Source organism: Salmo salar, chromosome 01, assembly GCF_965601325.2.
Source record: "Salmo salar chromosome 01, fSalSal1, whole genome shotgun sequence".
In the NCBI taxonomy this organism is placed as follows: domain Eukaryota; kingdom Metazoa; phylum Chordata; class Actinopteri; order Salmoniformes; family Salmonidae; genus Salmo; species Salmo salar.
In genome coordinates, this window is record NC_138291.1 from 43,178,180 (window position 1) to 43,197,856 (window position 19,677).

At 44.6% G+C, this 19,677-nt stretch overlaps 1 protein-coding gene across 1 annotated transcript in view; it reads right to left on the reverse strand.

The window, feature by feature from the left end:
• Positions 1–42: 42 nt before the first annotated feature.
• LOC106602627 (spectrin beta chain, erythrocytic) overlaps positions 43–19,677 on the reverse strand; it is a 53,534-nt gene continuing 33,899 nt past the window's right edge. The window contains 20 exon segments of the mRNA XM_014195383.3: positions 43–3,692; positions 3,936–3,978; positions 4,270–4,443; positions 6,558–6,838; positions 7,032–7,181; positions 7,332–7,528; positions 7,671–7,755; positions 8,012–8,150; positions 8,524–8,768; positions 11,433–11,583; positions 11,833–12,056; positions 12,456–12,660; positions 12,969–13,099; positions 13,410–13,577; positions 13,781–13,993; positions 14,143–14,370; positions 14,560–14,823; positions 15,370–15,516; positions 15,945–16,035; positions 17,124–17,326. Coding sequence (XP_014050858.1) covers positions 3,495–3,692; positions 3,936–3,978; positions 4,270–4,443; positions 6,558–6,838; positions 7,032–7,181; positions 7,332–7,528; positions 7,671–7,755; positions 8,012–8,150; positions 8,524–8,768; positions 11,433–11,583; positions 11,833–12,056; positions 12,456–12,660; positions 12,969–13,099; positions 13,410–13,577; positions 13,781–13,993; positions 14,143–14,370; positions 14,560–14,823; positions 15,370–15,516; positions 15,945–16,035; positions 17,124–17,326 — 3,537 coding nt within the window. The 3' untranslated portion in view covers positions 43–3,494.

Sequence of the window (19,677 nt, forward strand, 5' to 3'; positions counted from 1 at the left end):
GTGTGTGTGTGTTGCCTGGGGGAACATGCAGTAACTCCAAACTGTCGGTTTATGAGTTTATTTTCAAGTTCACCTCTCAATGTAATAGACATTTTCTGTCCACATTTTGGGAATTTTTACATAGCTTGTAGAGAGTAGAAAATGCTGATTTAAAAACCACTACACAAAGGACTGGAAGATAAAGATGTTGACTTTAGTATGTGGCGAGTAGATGTGAGGGTGGGAAAGTGTAATGGATGAAGGATCTAGAGGGACAGTACAGCCAGTACATTAAAAGGCAATGTGTAGCAGGTTTGGGGTCAATTCCATTTAAAGAGTGATTGCCCCTAAAAAGCAACTTCTCGTTTTGGAAACAACCTATGTAGCCTCAGTTTCAGTCAAACATTTATTCTAGTGTCAAAATTGATTACAATGTGACATGTACAGGGCATTCCGAAAGTATTCAGACCCCTTGACTTTTTCCACATTGTTTTACGTTACAGCCTTATTCTAAAATGGAGTGTAAATTATTTTATTTTTTTTCCCACTCAATCTACACACTACACCCTGTAATGACAAAGCAAAACGGGGACAATTCTTTGACCTCGTGTTTTGGTTTTTGCTCTGACATGCACTTGTCAACTGTGATACCTTTTCATATAGACAGTTTTATTAGACACTTTTGCAAATATATTAAAAAAAACATTTACATAAGTATTCAGACCTTTTACTCTACTTTGTTGAAGGACCTTTGGCAGCGATTACAGCATCGAGTCTTCTTGGGTATGACGCTACAAGCTTGGCACACCTGTATTAGTGGAATTTCTCTCATTCTTCTCTGCAGATCCTCTCAAGCTCTGTCAGGTTGGATGGGGAGGTGTTCTCCAGAGGTGTTCCATTGAGTTCAAGTCCGGGCTCTGGCAAGGACATTCAGACTTGTCCCGAAGCCACTCCTGCGTCCAATTGGCAGTGTGCTTAGGGTCGTTCCCCCGATGGAAGTTGAACCTTTGCCTCGGTCCTGAGCACTCTGGAGCAGGTTTTCATCAAGAATCTCGCTGTACTTAGCTCTGTTCATCTTTCCCTTGATCCTGACTAGTCTCCCAGTCCCTGCTGCTGAAAAACATCCCCACAGCATGATGCTGCCACCACCATGCTTCACCGTAGGGATGGTGCGAGGTTTCCTCCAGACTTGACGCTTGGCATTCTGTCCAGAGTTCAATCTTGGTTTCATCAGGCCAGAGAATCTTGTTTCTCATGGTCAGAGTCCTTTAGGTGCCCTCCAAGCGGGCTGTCATTTGCCTTTTACTGAGGAGTGGCTTCTGTCTGGCCACTGTACCAGAAAGGACTGGTGGAGTGCCGCAGAGATGGTTGTCGTTCTGGAAGGTTCTCCCATCTCCACAGAGGAACTCTGGAGCTCTGCGTCCCCAGATCTGTGCCTCAACACAATCCTGTCTCTGAGCTTTATGAACAATTCCTTTGACCTCATGGCTTGATTTTTGTTCTGACAACTGTGGGACCTTATGTAGACAGGTGTGTGTGCCTTTCTAAATCATGTCCAATCAATTGAATTTACCACAGGTGGACTCCAATCATGTTGTAGAAACATCTCAAGGATGACCAATGGAAACAGGATGCACCTGAGCTCAAGTTCGAGTCTCATAGCAAAGGGTCTGAATACTTATGTAAATAAGGTGTCTGTTTTGCAAATGTATTAAATAGAACGTTCTAAAAACCTGTTTTCACTTTGTCATTATAGGGTTGTGTGTGTGTGTGTGTGTGTGTGTGTGTGTGTGTGTGTGTGTGTGTGTTATATATTTAATCCATTTTAGAATAAGGGTGTAACTTAACAATGTTGAGCAAAGTCAAGGGGTCTGAATACTCGATATCGTACACCAGCAACCTAGCACAAAGGAAGGAGGTATACCTGATACAAAGTACACAAACAATGTTGGACTGTCAGTAGTCAAATGTATTAGTATATTTTCCTAGCAATGCGGTTCCATTATATACTGTACATGTATAGATTTAGGTGATATAAAATATTTGAGAATGGATTCCTTTTTAAAATACGTTTCATTAACTTTACCAATGTCATTGAGAGGAAAAAAATGAAATTCAAATATTCTGACGGTCGATTTCAAATTAAATCCATTTTTTTTCTGGTTTTCCACATTGCACATCGTTGTCTTTACCCGTCTTCAACGCTTTCTGTATTTCCATACGTACATGCATACATTCATTCATTTTGACACATTCTTCCATTATGAATTTTCATACTGTGTGGGTTTTGGAAAAGCAATTTAGATTTGATTGACCCACAATTTTTATCCTCGATTTTTGACAGACTAAAAAAGTATTTCTGTCTCCGATTATGTAATTGAAGGTGTTTTGAGTGAAACCAAACAAAGTGTAATAGAATCAGTTGCATATGACTCTGCAGTCCAAAGTAAAGAACAAATAGGGCAGGCCAAGTTGGTCTAGTTTGAAAGTGTAAGTCCTAGATTCAATCGGATCAAGCGTTTACCGGCGATAGCAGACACTCGCATAAGAGGATGTGGATTTGACAAATCTGACACAGTTCCATCACCTACACTGTCAAAACAACCGCTATGCAGAGGTTGGCTAAAGCAGAGCTGATTGAATATAGCCTTAGTAATATCACGACACTATAGCACCATATTAAAAAGAAAAAACATGCATCTTTAGATACAGTACCAGTGAAAAGTTTGGACACACCTCCTAATTCAAAGCTGGTTGAGAGAATGCCTTGAATGACTAGGTGTGTCCAAACCTTTGACTGGTACTGTATATAGATATGAGATTCGATACACAGGTGTTAGGCATAGGCTATTTCAAGTTCTCAGCAACAGAGATGGCCACAGTGCTATTCTGGTAAAAGTCATGTTTGAAAGTAATTTGAGTTTTTTGTTTTAGGTAAAAGCACGACAATAACAAGGTAACATTATCGTCTTTCAATTGTGTTACTTTCATTATCTCAGCTAAAACAGTCTATAACATCCAATTTCTGTAATGTTATTTGGCTTTCACAGTGCATAGGACAATTAGTTTGCATACTTGCTGTTGTACTTGCCGTGCATGCAGGTATTGTACAATGTCTGACTCTCTTTCAGGCAACACAAGGCCTATCATTTAATGAGCTAAAATAGCATTTACAAAGCTCTTTAAAAGAAAACAGCTACCATACCCAATCCTGATGAATTTACAAACATTCTTTGGTTGAGAGTCAAAAGAACATTCCTGTGCTTTTAATTAACTATTTAAATGTAGCATATTTTGTCAAAGAGAAAACAAAAAGAGAAAGAAAAAGGTGGACATTTGCGTTCATACACTGGCTTAAATACACTCAGCAGCGTGAGCGTAGGTTGAAATCTTAACTACAATATCTCATCTATTTTAATGTAAAAAAATGCAATATTTTAAGGTGATAAAAATCTGTCTTACTGATTGTACACTACAACTTCTGCCCAAGTGACTGAAATATAGTCAGTCAGTCCTCACTTCTTCTTTGCGAACCGACTGAATCCCTTCCTCTCCTTGTCTTTCTTGTCTTTCGCCGGCTCTGGGGTGGCGGAGGAGGAAGGAGGGGGCAGGCTGTGGGCCCGGGCCCCTGCGGACCCTGAGGATCCTACCTCTTCCTGCGCCAGGGGCTTCACTGCCTTCTCCATCGCCTGGGTCCAAAGATCCAGCTCCTTCTGAAATAACCATTTATGTTCAATATATTTCATTGAATTTGGGTGTTGGGTTTAAGATCGCTATAAGATCAACGTTCATAATACATTGACAGATGTAATACATCTGCACAGATACTTATGATTTAATTCCAGAAAGAGCAGAAAGTTTATCTTGTAGATGGTTCAATGGAGCTGTATTTTGATGACTCATTGACTGACTGATATAGTATAACATGATTATTTAGAAGTGCATGAAGAACTCACCTTTTCTTTACACTGGAACAGGTACTCACTACCATCTCCAAGCCTGGAAGAGAGACAGCCAAATGAACAAAATTCAGTAAGGATTCAAACGAAAAGTGCAATAACGGAGAGTGTGAATCACAGGTGGTTGGCGACAACTTAATTGGGGAGGACGGGCTCGTGGTAATGGCTGGAGCGGAATAGGCAGAATGCTAGCAAATACAGCAAACACATGGTTTCCATGCGTTTGATGCCATTCCATTCGCTCCGCCCCAGCCATTATTATGAGCCGTTCCTCCCGTCAGCAGCCTCAACTGGTGTGAACTATGTAAACTGAGAGACTCCGGATCCTCGCCTCAGTTTGAATACGTGCTTCTTCTTCTTGTAGTTGGTCAGGACTTCACAGTTGGCGTTGCAGAGCGACAGAGGGTCCTCTCCGTGGTAGGTGGAGCCATGGCTGATGCTCTTGGCGTCCTTATAGACAGACAGCTGACCAGGTTTCAGCACACAGTACAGGTTGTTCCAGGACCTGTGAGAGGACAGAAGCACAAACACATTTTGCTGGAGAAGGCCTGAACCAGATACATACGCATCCCAAGCTTACCCCAAACTATTAGAATTATCTTGTGGTAGAGCCATGAACTTGAATGATACTAACTTGAACTATACTTTATATCCTATCCACTGTAAGGCCTCGATTCAATCCGATCGAGCGCTAACCTGTGTTGGCAGACATCCGCATAGCGGATGTTTTGGAGGTGTAACTGCGGTATGAGCTGACAAATACACTATTCATACAAAAGTATTTGGACACCCCTTCAAATTAGTGGATTTGGCTATTTCAGCCACACCCAATTGCTGACAGGTGTTAAAATCGATCAAACAGACATGCAATCTCCATAGACAAACATTGGCAGTAGAATGGCCTTACTGAAGAGCTCAGTGACTTTCAACCTGGCACCGTCATAGGATGCCACCTTTTCAACAAGTTTGTTTGACAAATTTCTGCCCTGCTAGAGCTGCCCTGGTCGACTGTAAGTGTTGTTATTGTGAAGTGGAAACATCTAGGATCAACAACGGCTCAGTCGCGAAGTGGTAGACTACACAAGCTCACAGAACGGGATCGGCAAGTCCTGAAGCGCGTAGCGTGTAAAAATTGTCTCACTACCGAACTGCACCTGGAACGTCAGCACAACAACTGTTTGTCGGGAGCTTCATGAAATGGGTTTCCATGGCCGAGCAGCTGCAAACAAACCTAAGATCACCATGCGCAATGCTAAGCGTCGCCTGGAGTGGTGTAAAGGTCGCCGACATTGGACTCTGGAGCAGCGAAAACACGTTCTCTGGAGTGATGAATCACACTTCACCATCTGGCAGTCCGACAGAGGAATCTGGGTTTGGCGGATGCAAGGACAATGCTACCTGCCCCAATGCATAAGGCCAACTGTAAAGTTTGGTGGAGGAGGAATAATGGTCTGGGGCTGTTTTTCATGTTTTGGGGAGGTCCCTTAGTTCCAGTGAAGGGAAATCTTAACGCTATGGCAAACAATGACATTCTAGACAATTCTGTGCTTCCAACTTCATGGCAACAGTTTGGGGAAGGCCCTTTCCTGTTTCAGCATGACAATGCCCTGTGCAAGTTCCATACAGAGATTGCGAGGTCCATACAGGCCTGCACAGGCCTGCACAGAGTCCTGACCTCACTCCCATTGAACACATTTGGATGATTTGGAACGTCGACCGTGAGCCAGGCCTAATCGCCCAACATCAGTGCCCGACCTCACTAACGCTCTTGTGGCTGAATGGAAGCAAGTCCCCACAGCAATGTTCCAACATCTAGTGGAAAGCCTTCCCAGAAGAGTGGAGGCTGTTATAGCAGCAAAGGGGTGACCAACTCCATATTAATGGCCATGATTTTGGAATGAGATGTAGATGAGTGGCTGCTCTTGTATGTCACAAACCACTCCCTTCCTTATTAGCACTACCAAGTTAGATGTTCAAAACGGCAATAGAAAGTTTACTCTAAGGCATGTTTTCATGTTCATTTGGATGGGGGATGTTTATCTGTCTAATTGAGGTGTAGACATTAGAATACTTGTAATGTGGCTGCGTAGGATTTGTCCGATTAGAAAGTTGGGTGGTTTCATTGCATCCAATGGCAGTGTCCGCGACAAGCTAAAGCAAGGAGCCACTTGTGGATTTGATTGTTCTAACACAGTTCTACCTCTTACACCGCCAAAACAACCCTTGTGCGGGTGTTGGCTAGCGCGGATCTGATCAAATGTAGCCCTCAGTCGAGTGAGTGCGATGGTACCTTCTTATATTACCCCAAATTATAAAAAGAATGTTACACGTTATGCGGATAGTCCATCTATAGATGCTCTACAGACTCAATAACCTTTCCACTATCTACTAACCCTAGCTCTAACCCTAACCTTAACCCTTATCCTAACCCAAAACGTAACCGTAACCCTAACCATAACCTTAGCAAGAAGTTGCTTATCAGCAGATAGTTTGTTGATTGTATGGCCTTCTGTAGAGCATCTACAGATAGAAAATCTGGTCTATCCAAATAAAGTGTGACCTAAAATATAACTGGCAAAATGTGCTGCCTGAATTCCAAGCAAATCATTGCGTATCTACCTGTTAGAAGTCTTCTTCCCAGCAGCCTCCAGGTCGTGTTTGCGTCCCAGCATGCCCTCTTGCAGCACAGCCTTAGCACTGAGGGGTTCAGCGGGCAGGGTAGTGGCCCTGATCTCCCCCTCTCTGGGGGTCTGTCCAGACACAGAAGCATCCAGCAGCTCCAGAGAGCTAGCCTCATGCAAGCCAGCACCCTGCATCTCAGAGAGCATGGGCATCGTGGAGTCACCTGCTGTCCCCTCCAACTGACCTGAACTTGGCTCCACCACTGCTCCAGACGCAGGCTGGGAAAGGAGTGAGGGAGGGAATATGATATTTTATGTATAATCAATGTTAATGTACACATACATAAGGATATAACATTCTTATATACCATCCATACACAGAGAGAAAGGACAGAATAACTAAACAGGACAGATTGGGAATAATATTGTCATAGATGGTCATTTTGTCAGCATACATTAGCTCAGTACTAACCAGTGTCTGCTCTTCAATGGTGTAGAGCTGAGAAGAGTCCTCGGCGAACCCTGTGTCTTCTCTCCTGCTCTCCATCTGTGAGCGCTGCTGCTCCTCTGTTACAATCTGCTGCATCTCCTGCTGCTGCTTCCTCAACTCCAACAGCTCCAACTGAGAGAGAGACACAGACATAGAATGTAGTAATTTTCACCCACAAATAGAGGTAATGGGTAGATACACACACACTGCACTTGTTTATATGAAAAATGGGGACATCAGAAAAAAACTGCTAACGCACACACAATCCTATCCACAATATACCGTAGTAAGTCTCTCCAGTGCTGAGAAGCGCTCCTCCCAGGTGGCGGTGGACTTCTCAAAGGCTTCATGTCTCTTCAGCAGTTTCTCCACCTCGTCTACCGTCTGTCCCAAGTCCTTGCTGGCCACATATGGCTCCTGAGCCACTAGCCACGACTCCGCCACTGAGGCATCCCGTGCAAACTGGCACACCTCCAACACTGGGACATAACACAAGAGAAGACAAATGTGTAAGTATGCTATTTGGACCCAGGCCTTGTGTTTTTGTGTTCACTCGGATCTATAATACAGTATCAGGAAGGAGGGTGGAAAAGGGAGGGTCGTTGTTGTTGCTGTACTCACAGAGCCTGAGCCAGTCCCACCGGTCCTCCCACTTGATCATCATTTCCTTCCTCTTCTCCCTCTGCTGGCTCAGCTTAATACTTATCTGACAGAAAATGAGGATGACAGCAACAGATGAATTCAGTTTTCAAATGAGGTAGAGTCACAAGGTAAGGAAATAGCCACATATCTGAAAGAATTTAGTGTAGCCCCAGGCTCTTCCCCAATTCAACTTTACTTGATTGCTTGCATACGCTCTCCTCGCCTTCATCTCAAAACACATTGGAGGAGAAGATCTGAGGGAAGGGAGAGGCACGGAGATAGGATGCAAAGAATTGACATAGAGCCCTGGTGTTCCTCACCTCAACAGAGTCTTTGTGTTTGCGAGCCAGCAGAGCTTTGCCGTGCTCCTCACATTCAGAGAATTTGGGTCCACGCTGGTCGATCTCTGACATAATCCCTTGGTGGTATTTCATCAGCAGCTCGACTGATGACACGTCCCTGAGGAGAGAGAGGTAGAAACAACATGTGATCATCTAGCTTTATCGCTCTCTCTCTCCATCCTCTATTCCTCCATCCCTCACCCTTCCTTTCTCCCTTCATCCCCTCACCCCTCCGTATCCCCAGTCCACTCTCTCCTCCGTTTCCTGTTGTTTAGTCATTTTGAAGATGTTTTTCTCTGCATATATTCAGTATGTGTGGTATACACCTTGTGACAATTAAACCCACAGCTGTTGTTGCAAATATATGGCTCCAACCAACAGAGCCATGTGACCCCCTTTCCTCCCTGTCCTGTTCACCTTAAACTCAGAACCAAGTTTCGCCTGCACTAGCTAGCTAGCATTTATGTTAACAGTCTGTCACATGAGATTACCGTGGTTTCTCCTGTGTCTCTATTTGTTGTATGGTGCTCTCCATCCATGCCATGAGGTCTCGAACCATGGTGAAGAAGCGGAACTTATCAGCTGTCTCCTCCAGGCGTTTCCTGCGGCCGTCACAGGCATCCAGCAAGGCTTTCCAGGCCTCCACCACCTCCTTCTCCTGGGTCTGGATCTCCACAGCCTGGTCCCCAGCGTACTGGGCATGCAGACGGACCGCTGTCTCCTGGAATTGCTGCACCTGGTGGGGGAGAAGGAGGGAGGTTGAGGTGGTGAACTTAGATATAGAATCTCTATGGTGGTAACTATGAGAGAAACCCATGTGAGAGCAAAATTACAAGATGATGTTATAATACTGTTACTGCCACAAATGGTTGTTTTATGGAATAGAATAGGGTTCTTAGAACACTCTCATCTGTGCGTAGTCTTCTGAGTTGGGCCTCTGGGGGCTTAATGCTGACAGTGGATTTACAATGCCTTTGGTGATAAAACCTAAAAGACCGCATTCCATAGCATGAGTTGGTGGGAGGTACCAGGGTGGAGATGGCTCGGTTGTGGATAATGATGAGGGGAACCTTGTTTTTGGGGCCAGACCCTGGTTCCCAAACAATGAGAACAGTCTTTACGATGATTAATTTCTTTCATATGAATAATAACCTTGTGACCCATTCCACACATCTGTTGTTTGACATGTAGATTAAGGGGGTGTATCTTGCCATTTAAAAGATTACATTACATTATTACATTATAGTCATTTAGCAGACGCTCTTATCCAGAGCGACTTACAGTAGTGAATGCATACATTTCATACATTTTCATAATTTTTTTTTATATATATATATTTTTTCTCTGTGCTGGCCCCCCGTGGGAATCAAACCCACAACCCTGGCATTGCAAACACCATGCTCTACCAACTGAGCTACAGCTGCCTTGAGATCATTGACAAGATCCTCCCCTGTAGTTCTGGGCTGATTCCTCACCGTTCTCATGATCATTGCAACTCCACAAGGTGAGATCTTGCATGGAGCCCCAGGCCGAGGGAGATTGACAGTTATTTTGTGTTTCTTCCATTTGCGAATAATCGCACCAACTGTTGTCACCTTCTCACCAAGCTGCTTGGCGATGGTCTTGCAGCCCATTCCAGCCTTGTGTAGGTCTACAATCTTGTCCCTGACATCCTTGAAGAGCTCTTTGGTCTTGGCCATGGTGGAGAGTTTGGAATCTGATTGATTGATTGCTTCTGTGGACAGGTGTCTTTTATACAGGCAACAAACTGAGATCAGGAGCACCCCCTTTAAGACTGTGCTCCTAATCTCAGCTCGCTACCCATACAAAAGACACCTGGGAGACAGAAATCTTTCTGATTAAGAGGGGGTCAAATACCCATTCCCCTCCATCAAAATGCAAATCAATCCACAAAATTTTTTGACATGCGTTTGTCTGGACCTTCCCGTTGTTATTCTGTCCCCCACCGTTCAAACAAACCCACCATCAAAACCATAGACCGATCACCTCTCCGCCAGTGGGCAAACGCACAAAATCAGCAGGGGACCAAACACCCTCCTCCCCCACTGCAAATACAAGTTCAAAAACACTTGAAACAGACTATTTTGTACATCATTTAAACTATGAATTGTACTGTGTTATCATTAAGTTGTTCAGTCATGTTTCCTTACAGCAAAAACTACTGAAGAAAGCTGGGGTCTTGCTGGTTCAGGAGCAAAGCAACAAGGTGACAGAGAGGGAGAGCACCTTGAACGAGAGAGTACCACCGCTGAAACTCTCCGGCCTATCTGTGCAAGAGCTTCAGGTACACTTACATAACGCAAAGGCCCAACGTTCAAGTACCTATATAGTGCACTTCTATTGTCCAGGGTGTATATGGCTCTGGACACAGATAAGCAGTTACATGTTTTTGAAATATGTATTTCAATTTGTATTTCACTGGCCTGAACTACAATTCAATGTATTTTGTAACAAGATACAATATTTTTTAGATCTGTATTTTTATTTTGTAAAATACCAAATACTTTTCTATACCATTTTTTTTATAGTGGTTCACAATTTGTTGGCCCCCTTTTACCCTGCATTGGTACCAGAAGTCTGATGGTATTACGGTGTGATAAAAGTGTCTGGTAAATTACCAATATGTAAATATAAAAATGAACACTTGCAGGGAATTATTCTAATGAGCTCCTCCCCACGAAACAAGGCCAAAACGAATACCCAGTGTGCTTTGCAATTGTTTCTTTTTACATAAACATTTACATTTTGCTCATTTAGCAGACACTCTTCTCCAGAGTAACTTATAGTCAGTGCATTCAACTAAGGTAGATAAACAACCAAATCTCAAAACAAATCAAAGTACAAAAGATCTTTGTATCCTTTGTGTCTGGGCTCTCAATTAATCATCTAAGAGTGATTCGTCAACCAGCCATCGTAACTGCAGAGCACTCACATCATTCACTTGTGTGTGTGGTGTGACATGCTTTCCTTATTAATAAGTGAATAAAGATTTAGTTTAAGTATAACTCTGACTTGCGTGATGAGTTTGTCTTTCCTCATTTGATAATATAGAAATGAACCACGACACCCTCGATGTAGAATCCTTTCAATCCCATTTCCCATATTTTCTTTATGGTCCTTCGAGACGGATTCGAGCGACTCCAATCACGACTGGCGTTCAGTGTTATTGCAATGTGTTGTTACAGGGAGGCCAACAAGGTATACAAAAACAAATGCTGTCTTACAACTACTCACCTTGATATAACTTGAAATGTACATGGCTGTACACTATTGCCATCTCTAAATCAGCATAACACCTCTTAATATCTTAACGCTGCCTCTCCTGTCAACCTCTGAACTAAACTCCAGGCTTCCCAGGTAGTAAGGGGTTAAGGTGTACCTGTTTGCCCAGGGCGCTGATGTCCCTCTCGAAGGCGGCGTGCATCCTGTGGAAGGTATCTGCCTTGCTGAAGTCTTCTCCCAGGTCAGCAGGAATCTCATTATGTTTCTCCTGGATCTGAGCCACCAGCTCCTTCCCATCATCGAAGTACCTGAGAACCACCAGGGCATTCTGTTACAGCTGAGCACTCACTGTACCACCACTGTAGTATACAACTGTAATCTGTCAGAAGTCAGATCTCAACCGTCTATGAAAGGAAAAATGAAACGTCTTCACTGTCTGAAAAAATGACCAATTATTGTCTTGTGTTTGTCTTGTGTTTTTGAGCCTAGGCATACAAAGCCAAAAACTGTTAGTGGCATTAATGGACTATTTGCCAACCAGTTGTGTCCAGACTCACTTGAGCAGGTCATATGAGGCTTGTAGGAGCTGAGCGCGGGTGTCTATGAGTTCCAGCAGGTCAGCCCAGCTCTCATTGACGCTGTCCTTCCACTCGGCCATGGCAGAAGCCTCTGTGTGGCCCGCCTCAATCAGTTCGTCTATGGTCTGATTCACATAGTCCACACGCTCCTGCCCCACCGTCCCTGTCTCCCGGGCAAAGTCACGGAACTTGTCCCTCAGGAGCTGGACGGTTTAGATTTGGGGAGGGAAATGAAAAAGGAAATTGTTTTAAAAATACAAGTGCTCAATCATAAGAGCTCTCAACCTTGGATATACTCCATAAGAATACAGAACATTACAGAGAGAACCAATACAAGGTGTGACTTCACATTCGTGCTTGGACCATTTTCTATCCCTTCAGCCACCTAGAACGTTCCATTAACTCGTTCGTTTCCACCGTCGCTTTTCCAAGAACCCCATAGAAGCTCATAGAAACCCTCCAGAGGTCCTAGGCTGAGAATCCCTGGCTGAGAATCCCTGGCTGAGAATCCCTGGCTAAGAATCCCTGGCTGAGAATCCCTGGCTAAGAATCCCTGGCTGAGAATCCCTGCCCTCTGTATTTAGTATGTATTCCACCCTCACCGTGACATGGTCCAGGTCCTGTCCCATCTCCTGGGAGGAGGCCACCACATCCCTCTCAGCGATCAAGTGCTCCAGATCCTCCACCTCTCGACTCAGCAGGAAGTGATGATAGACATGGTCCAGCTTCCTCCTGCGGTCCTCTGCCAGGTCCTTCAGACCAGCGTACTGCTTATCTACCTGGCCCTGACGACGGATGACAGACTCACTATCGGGAGGGAGGGAGAGGGAGAGAAAAAGCGAGTGACTGACAAGATGAGACAAGTCATCATCATGCATCAACATGTATCATAGCTGTCTGATCTTTGTATGGTAAGGGACCCAATCGTAACCACACCCATCACTCTCAATCCTGTTACACAGTGAGGAACAAGAGACCAATCCTAAAAAGGAGGATTCTCCACATGTATGCAACATAGTCTTGCATAGTCTGAGGCCTACAGAGGAGGTAGTGATAGCTATACTGTAGTTCCCAAGGTAAGCTGACTGAACCCTAAATATCTAGGTTCCACTCACCCATCAGGGTGGTCCTCGTTGAGCATCTTCTGTGCGCGGTCAGCCAGCTTCTGGATGGAGTCTGAGTAGTCATCTACAGCCTCCTTCATGATCAGGTGACGCTTCAACATCAACATGGCACCCCGCTCGTCCTTAAGAGAGGTGGAGGGGGGGAGAAATGAACACTTTAAAGCCACAATCTTTTATATGTTTGTTCAGCCAAACAGCAGCCACACCGCTTGGTTTACTATGGTGGATGGGATTGGATAAGTGTCACCACACTCGATTCACCAGTGGAGTTATGGTTGCAAGGACCGACAGTCCATAAGATCAACTTGATAGTTGTAAATATATTTGGAGCACAATGCCTTGGCCTTCTCATCAGCAATCATGTAGAGTTCCTGCTCTTCTATTCATACCTCATCTCTCCTCCCCTTTCCTCTCCTCCCCTCACCTCCTTACCTTGGCTTTCTCATCAGTGATCATGTAGAGCTCCTCCTCTCCTATCCAGGCCTCAGCTTCATCAGCATCGTTATAGTACTGTTGGGCCAGGTTAGATCCGTTCAGCCTGTCTCTCCTCTTAGCCATCTCATCCTGCATCCGAGACCACACCTCCTCCAGCTCCTTCACCTGGAATCAGAATATAGTGCTTTTCAGGGACACAATATATAACAAAAACAGTATCAGTAACAAACAATTTAAAAAACAAACCGTTGAAAACAAGCGAAAATGGGAAGAGGTGGAAGGAACAGAGGGTGAGGAGAAGGGACACTGGGTAGAAAACAAGAAGTGTGTACTGGCGTGTGCACGTGCAATCGTGAGCATGTGCACACCTGCTGTCCAATACGCTCAGCCTCCGGCCCGCCCGCCTCTGTCGCGGCCGACGCCATCCTCCGGCCACGCTCCAACACCTCATCCACCCGGGGCTGGTGACCCTCGATCTCTCTCTGTAACGTCTGGTTCTTCTTCAAAAGCATTTGGACCACTTGGAGATTGTTGCCATGTTCATCTGACATCGCAAGGGGCAACCTCTCCTCGACCCAGAGCTATGATGGAGAGAGAAAAAGAGAGAGAACAGAACAGTGAAACACATAGTGTTCATGTCAGCATTTCTCTGAGGAAGCATTCTGACACGTTTCAGATGGAAACAACAACGCTGTAATGGTGCTGATAATAAGCTGAAAGGCATCCTCACAATTTCATCAGCCAGGTCCCTGTAGAACTGGTGCACGGCTTTGGCTGCCTCCAGCTTGCCCCTGCGCTGGGACAGGGGGTTGAGGAGCTGCTGGAAGTCCATCTGGATAGCTTGCTGCTCAGTCTCAAGCTGGTCCTCCCTGCTCCCGGCTAAGCCTCCGTGCTTCTCGACAGCCTTCTGGAGCTCTTCCAGCTCCCGCGCACGGCCACGCACCTGGTTCTCTGTTTGCTGGAAGGGGCGGGGGGGGGGGGGGGGGTTAAAGTAGTGGCTGGGCAGACTGGAGGCAGAACTTATTTTTTCTCATCAAAAAGATTGGAACTCTCCGGCTTATGGTCAGGAGTCTAGAGTGTTATTGTTCGATCGAACTCCGAAACTGGGGGAGGAACATTAGACAGACACACCCCTCCACACACACACCTGGTGCTTCTTGAGCAGGATGTTAGCGTTTGTGAGGTCCTTGACCTCATCGTCTCCCTGTAGCTCCTTCTGAAGCTCAGCCAGCCACTTCTTTATGTCGGCCAGACTCTGGTCAAAAAGCTCGGAGCGGTTAGCATCAAACAGCAGACGGGCCTTGTCCTCGGCAGTGGACTCTAGCTTGTCCCACAGCTCATGCAGCTTCGCCAGACGCTCTGTCACGATGGGCTCGAACTCAGGTTTGGCATCCATCAGCTCCTGACCCTCCTGTGGATGACAAGAAGGGACGGTGTTAGAAAGGTCACAGGAGAAACGTTCATACTTGTTATATAATCCATCAGCGTCTGTGGCACATGTATGATAAGTAATATGGGTGGGATGTACACCAGAAATAATTCAAGTAGGCTATATGATTACTGGGATAGACTAGTGTCATGTCCAGTGGGTGTACTTGTACATTAAGCTGCCTCACGATCCACAAACAGAAGATCATGCCTTTTGGGACATTCTGGCTCAGGGCAAGGCGACTTACTGTGTATATTATTATTTCAATCCAAAATCATAATGTTAAGTGAACAGAAACAGAAGCCAGTTAAGCTAGATGCCTTTGCGAAGAGCAGGGATGATGTTAAAACGTCACATGGACAATATTCTTACTTATTACACCATGTGGCATATAGCAAGGATGTGACCACAAGGACACATAGAAACTGATACTGTAGTGGAGCGAGCGTTCAGGCTCTGACAGCTCAGTGTAGCTATGTCACTTTGCACCTTGCACACACACACACGCACGCATCCACGCACACACACCAGGTCTATTTTGTTCAGCCAGTCTTTGTTGGAGGACAGCTCAGCCATGAAGGCCTGATGCTTCTTCCACTTGGTGTGAATGTTCCTGTCCCCGTCATACGACACATCCTGAGCCGTCAACATCTTCTCGTTTATCCACAGAGTGAGCTGGAGAGAGGGAGAGGACAGAGGGTATGGAGAGGAGGGGGAGAGGAGGAAGATGGACAGAGGGATTGAGAGGGGGAGAGGAGAGGATGGAGGGGTGGGGAGATGGAGATGAGAGGCGGATTGAGAAAGGATAGTTGGGAGGATGGGGAGAGGGAGTGGAGACGGAGAGGATGGGGAGAGGGAGAGGGAGAGGGAGTGGAGAGGGAGAGGATGGAACGAGGGAGTGGAGACAGAAAGGATGGGGAGAGGGAGTGGAGAGGGAGACGATGGAACGAGGGAGTGGAGAGGATAGAGAGAGGGAGTGGCGAGGTGGAGGACAGAGAGACGAAGATCAACACAGAGTCAGCACAGACAAGAACAGTAGTAAGAAGTAAGACAGGAACACATTTACTGTATCGTGTTACCAAAAAATGAATCAAATATCTTACATCCTGTGTGTTTTGCAGGAAGTGTTGAAGATCACGGTTATCCTTGAGTACCCCTGTAACCTTGTTGGCTTTGCCTTTGTTCTTGTGGTACCTGCAGATCGAAAACACACAGACACAACAGAACAACACGTTAGACTCAGTCCCATATCGCCAAGGTCGTGTTCATTAGGGCCCGCAACGAAAAATGTTTGAAAACATTTTGCAACAGACAACTAAAACGAGCATCTCTTATTCGAGTCCCTCCCTGTTTCAGTCCATCTTTCTCCGTTTGGTGCCTAATGAACATGACCCAGGTCCCGACAACAGAGACTGATGGTAGGGTGTAAACAACACATGCAATCTCCTCTACTGAACCGTTCCAGTTCCAGCCCCAGCGTCACACAGTAAAAGAGTCTTTACTAATGACCTTGCTTCCACAGCCCCCCCACCCCTCCTGATCTCTCAGTATAGCTATCACTACCTCCTCTGGGTTGAAGAACACTCTCTCTGCGATCAATACCCATCATAGCAGGCACCCGGCGCCCTCCAACCGTCTCCCTCCCAGCAGAGTAGAGTGAAGCCGGATGGGATGATAATGGCGTGTGTTAATGGGAGAAGGAGCTCCCTCCCTCCCTCGCCTCTCCCCCGCTCCACTAGAACAATGTTAACACTAATTATGTATTGCTGACCTAGCTGACTCAGAACGGCAGGCTAATAGCAAGCTGAACTACTGAACGGTATGTCTACGTCCCAAATGGCAACCCATTCTCTTTATAGTGCGCGAGTTTTAGCCAGGACACATCGGGCTCTATGTAGGAAGTACTGCACTGTGAAGGGAATGGGGGTGCCATTTGGGACACACCCTATGTGTTTCATGCTCCTCAAAGTGGCAGGATAATAGCTAGCTGGACTACAGTACGTGATTAACGCTCACTACTGAGGGAACAGACAAAACAAGTAAAGGTCAATAGGTCAGATAATGTGGAAGTTCATTACAATATGTACAGACAGATCCTCTTATAAACCCATGGCTGACATTAGAATTAATTGAATAAAAGAGAGCCATTTGTATTCATTTATAGTTCATAAACGAAGATGTTTTTTACGTCTTCTCAAAGAAAGCTGATGTCTTTTGGGTGGTGTTTTTGTTTTTCATTTTAATTACGCAACTATTAGACCAGAAAAAGATCCAAGACTAACCTGTCATGGATTAGGTCCATCTTATCTTGGACCCTGGGGGAGTAGAGGTTCCCCCTGTCAACCAATTTCTGTCCCCCCTCCAGCATGCTGGCGATCCTCTCTATGTTGGCGTCCATGGTGCAGACGAAGTCCTCGTGCTTCTTCAGGGCCTGCTCTGCTCCATCCAGGGTGTCAGGCTTGTCCGTGTGGGCCAGAGTGTACTCCTGAAGTAAAGAAGAAAAGAATCCACAACCATTACGTTAGGTGCTGACTAACAGAAGATAAACTACATCAATGTACTCTTGACCCACCACAGTCACATCACAGCACCTTTCAAATTGTTCACTTTCTGCTTTACAGTTTTTCGATTTCCATGAGGTTTTTAGCTCTATTCACATTCCACGTTTCAAGTTTTCACTTTATTATTGACTCTCCACAGTCACAAACATAGCTCAGCAACCGTCAAATAGTTCACTTTCTGCTTTACAGTTTCCGATTTTCATTGGGTTTTTAACTCTATTCATATTCCATGTTTAAATGTTCACTTTATTTGCCATGTGTAATGAATACATCGAAAATCATACTCACTCCAGCATTCACAGTAAATCCCACAATAAAAACACAATGCAAAGACAACAGGGAAATGCTATACTGTAGTAAAGGGAAAATCACAATATTATTTGTTTATCTTCTTATGTAAACCTATATTTCGCTAAGTAAGTAATTAGCAAGGTTTCCATCCAATTGGCGACAGATTTTCATGCGAATATTCGATAATCCACATAAAACAATATGCGTATTTTCCCACCAGAGATGTATTTCCATCAAATGTATTTTATTTATTTATTTTATTTCACCTTTATTTAACCATGTAGGCAAGTGGAGAACAAGTTCTCATTTACAATTGCGACCTGGCCAAGATAAAGCAAAGCAGTTCGACACATACAACAACAGAGTTACACATGGAGTAAAACAAACATACAGTCAATAATAGAGTAGAAAAATAAGTCTATATACAATGTGAGCAAATGAGGTGAGATAAGGGAGGTAAAGGCAAAAAAAAGGCCATGGTGGCAAAGTAAATACAATATAGCAAGTAAAACACTGGAATGGTAGATTTGTAGTGGAAGAAAGTGCAAAGTAGAAATAGAAATAATGGAGTGCAAAGGAGCAAAATAAATAAATACAGTAGGAGAAGAGGTAGTTGTTTGGGCTAAATTATAGATGGGCTATGTACAGGTGCAGTGATCTGTGAGCTGCTCTGACAGCTGGTGTTTAAAGCTAGTGAGGGAGATAAGTGTTTCCAGTTTCAGAGATTTTTGTAGTTCGTTCCAGTCATTGGCAGCAGAGAACTGGAAGGAGAGACGGCCAAAGGAGGAATTGGCTTTGGGGGTGACCAGAGAGATATACCTGCTGGACCACGTGCTACATGTGGGTGCTGCTATGGTGACCAGTGAGCGGAGATAAGGGGGGACTTTACCTAGCAGGGTCTTGTAGATGACCTGGAGCCAGTGGGTTTGGCGACGAGTATGAAGCGAGGGCCAGCCAACGAGAGCGTACAGGTCGCAGTGGTGGGTAGTATATGGGGCTTTGGAGACAAAACGGATGGCACTGTGATAGACTGCATCCAGTTTATTGAGTAGGGTATTGGAGGCTATTTTGTAAATGACATCGCCGAAGTCGAGGATCGGTAGGATGGTCAGTTTTACGAGGGTATGTTTGGCAGCATGAGTGAAGGATGCTTTGTTGCGAAATAGGAAACCAATTCAATTAAATTGACTTGTTGTGGACAAAAAAGGCTGTGCGTGATGACGTAGTGCACATAAAAATAACTTTTGCAGTTCAATTGCCATGTACCGAATAAAAATTAAAACTTAAATGGGTTTCCATCACATTTTCAACTCTACTTACGTCACATATTTCTTTTATATATGCGGGTATAGCCTACATGATGAGATTATTATAGACAAAATTTGTCAAACGGCAACCAAGCATCGATCATCATGTCACCAGAATAAGACTCTCGATATTTATTGGAAAGGAGCATCATGCTCATATGCACATAATACTGTAAGTCGCTTAAGATAAAAGCGTCTGCTAAATGACATATACTTTTGTATTATCGTCACCTTGCACATTCACCACCCTGTGAAGTTCAAAACGTATTTAATCTGTAGCCTAATAAACTGCGTGCTTTCCCAAATCGTATTGGGAGGACAACACAACATGGCATCGCTTGCCATGTTATTCAAATCAAATTCAAATTCAAATCAAATTCTTAATCACCGGTCCATTTCAAACAATGCAGAGTAAAAGACACAATAAAAAAATATAAATAGTGACACGAGGAATAAATACACAGTGAATAACGAATACAAATAAAGAGTAAAAGTAACATGACTATACAACGCATTCGGAAAGTATTCAGACCCCTTTACTTTTTCCACATTTTGTTACGTTACAGCCTTATTCCAAAACGGATTGAATTGTTTTTTCCCAGCATCAATCTACACACAATACCCCATAATGACAAAACAAAAACATGTTTTTAGAAATTTTGGCAAATTTCGTAAAA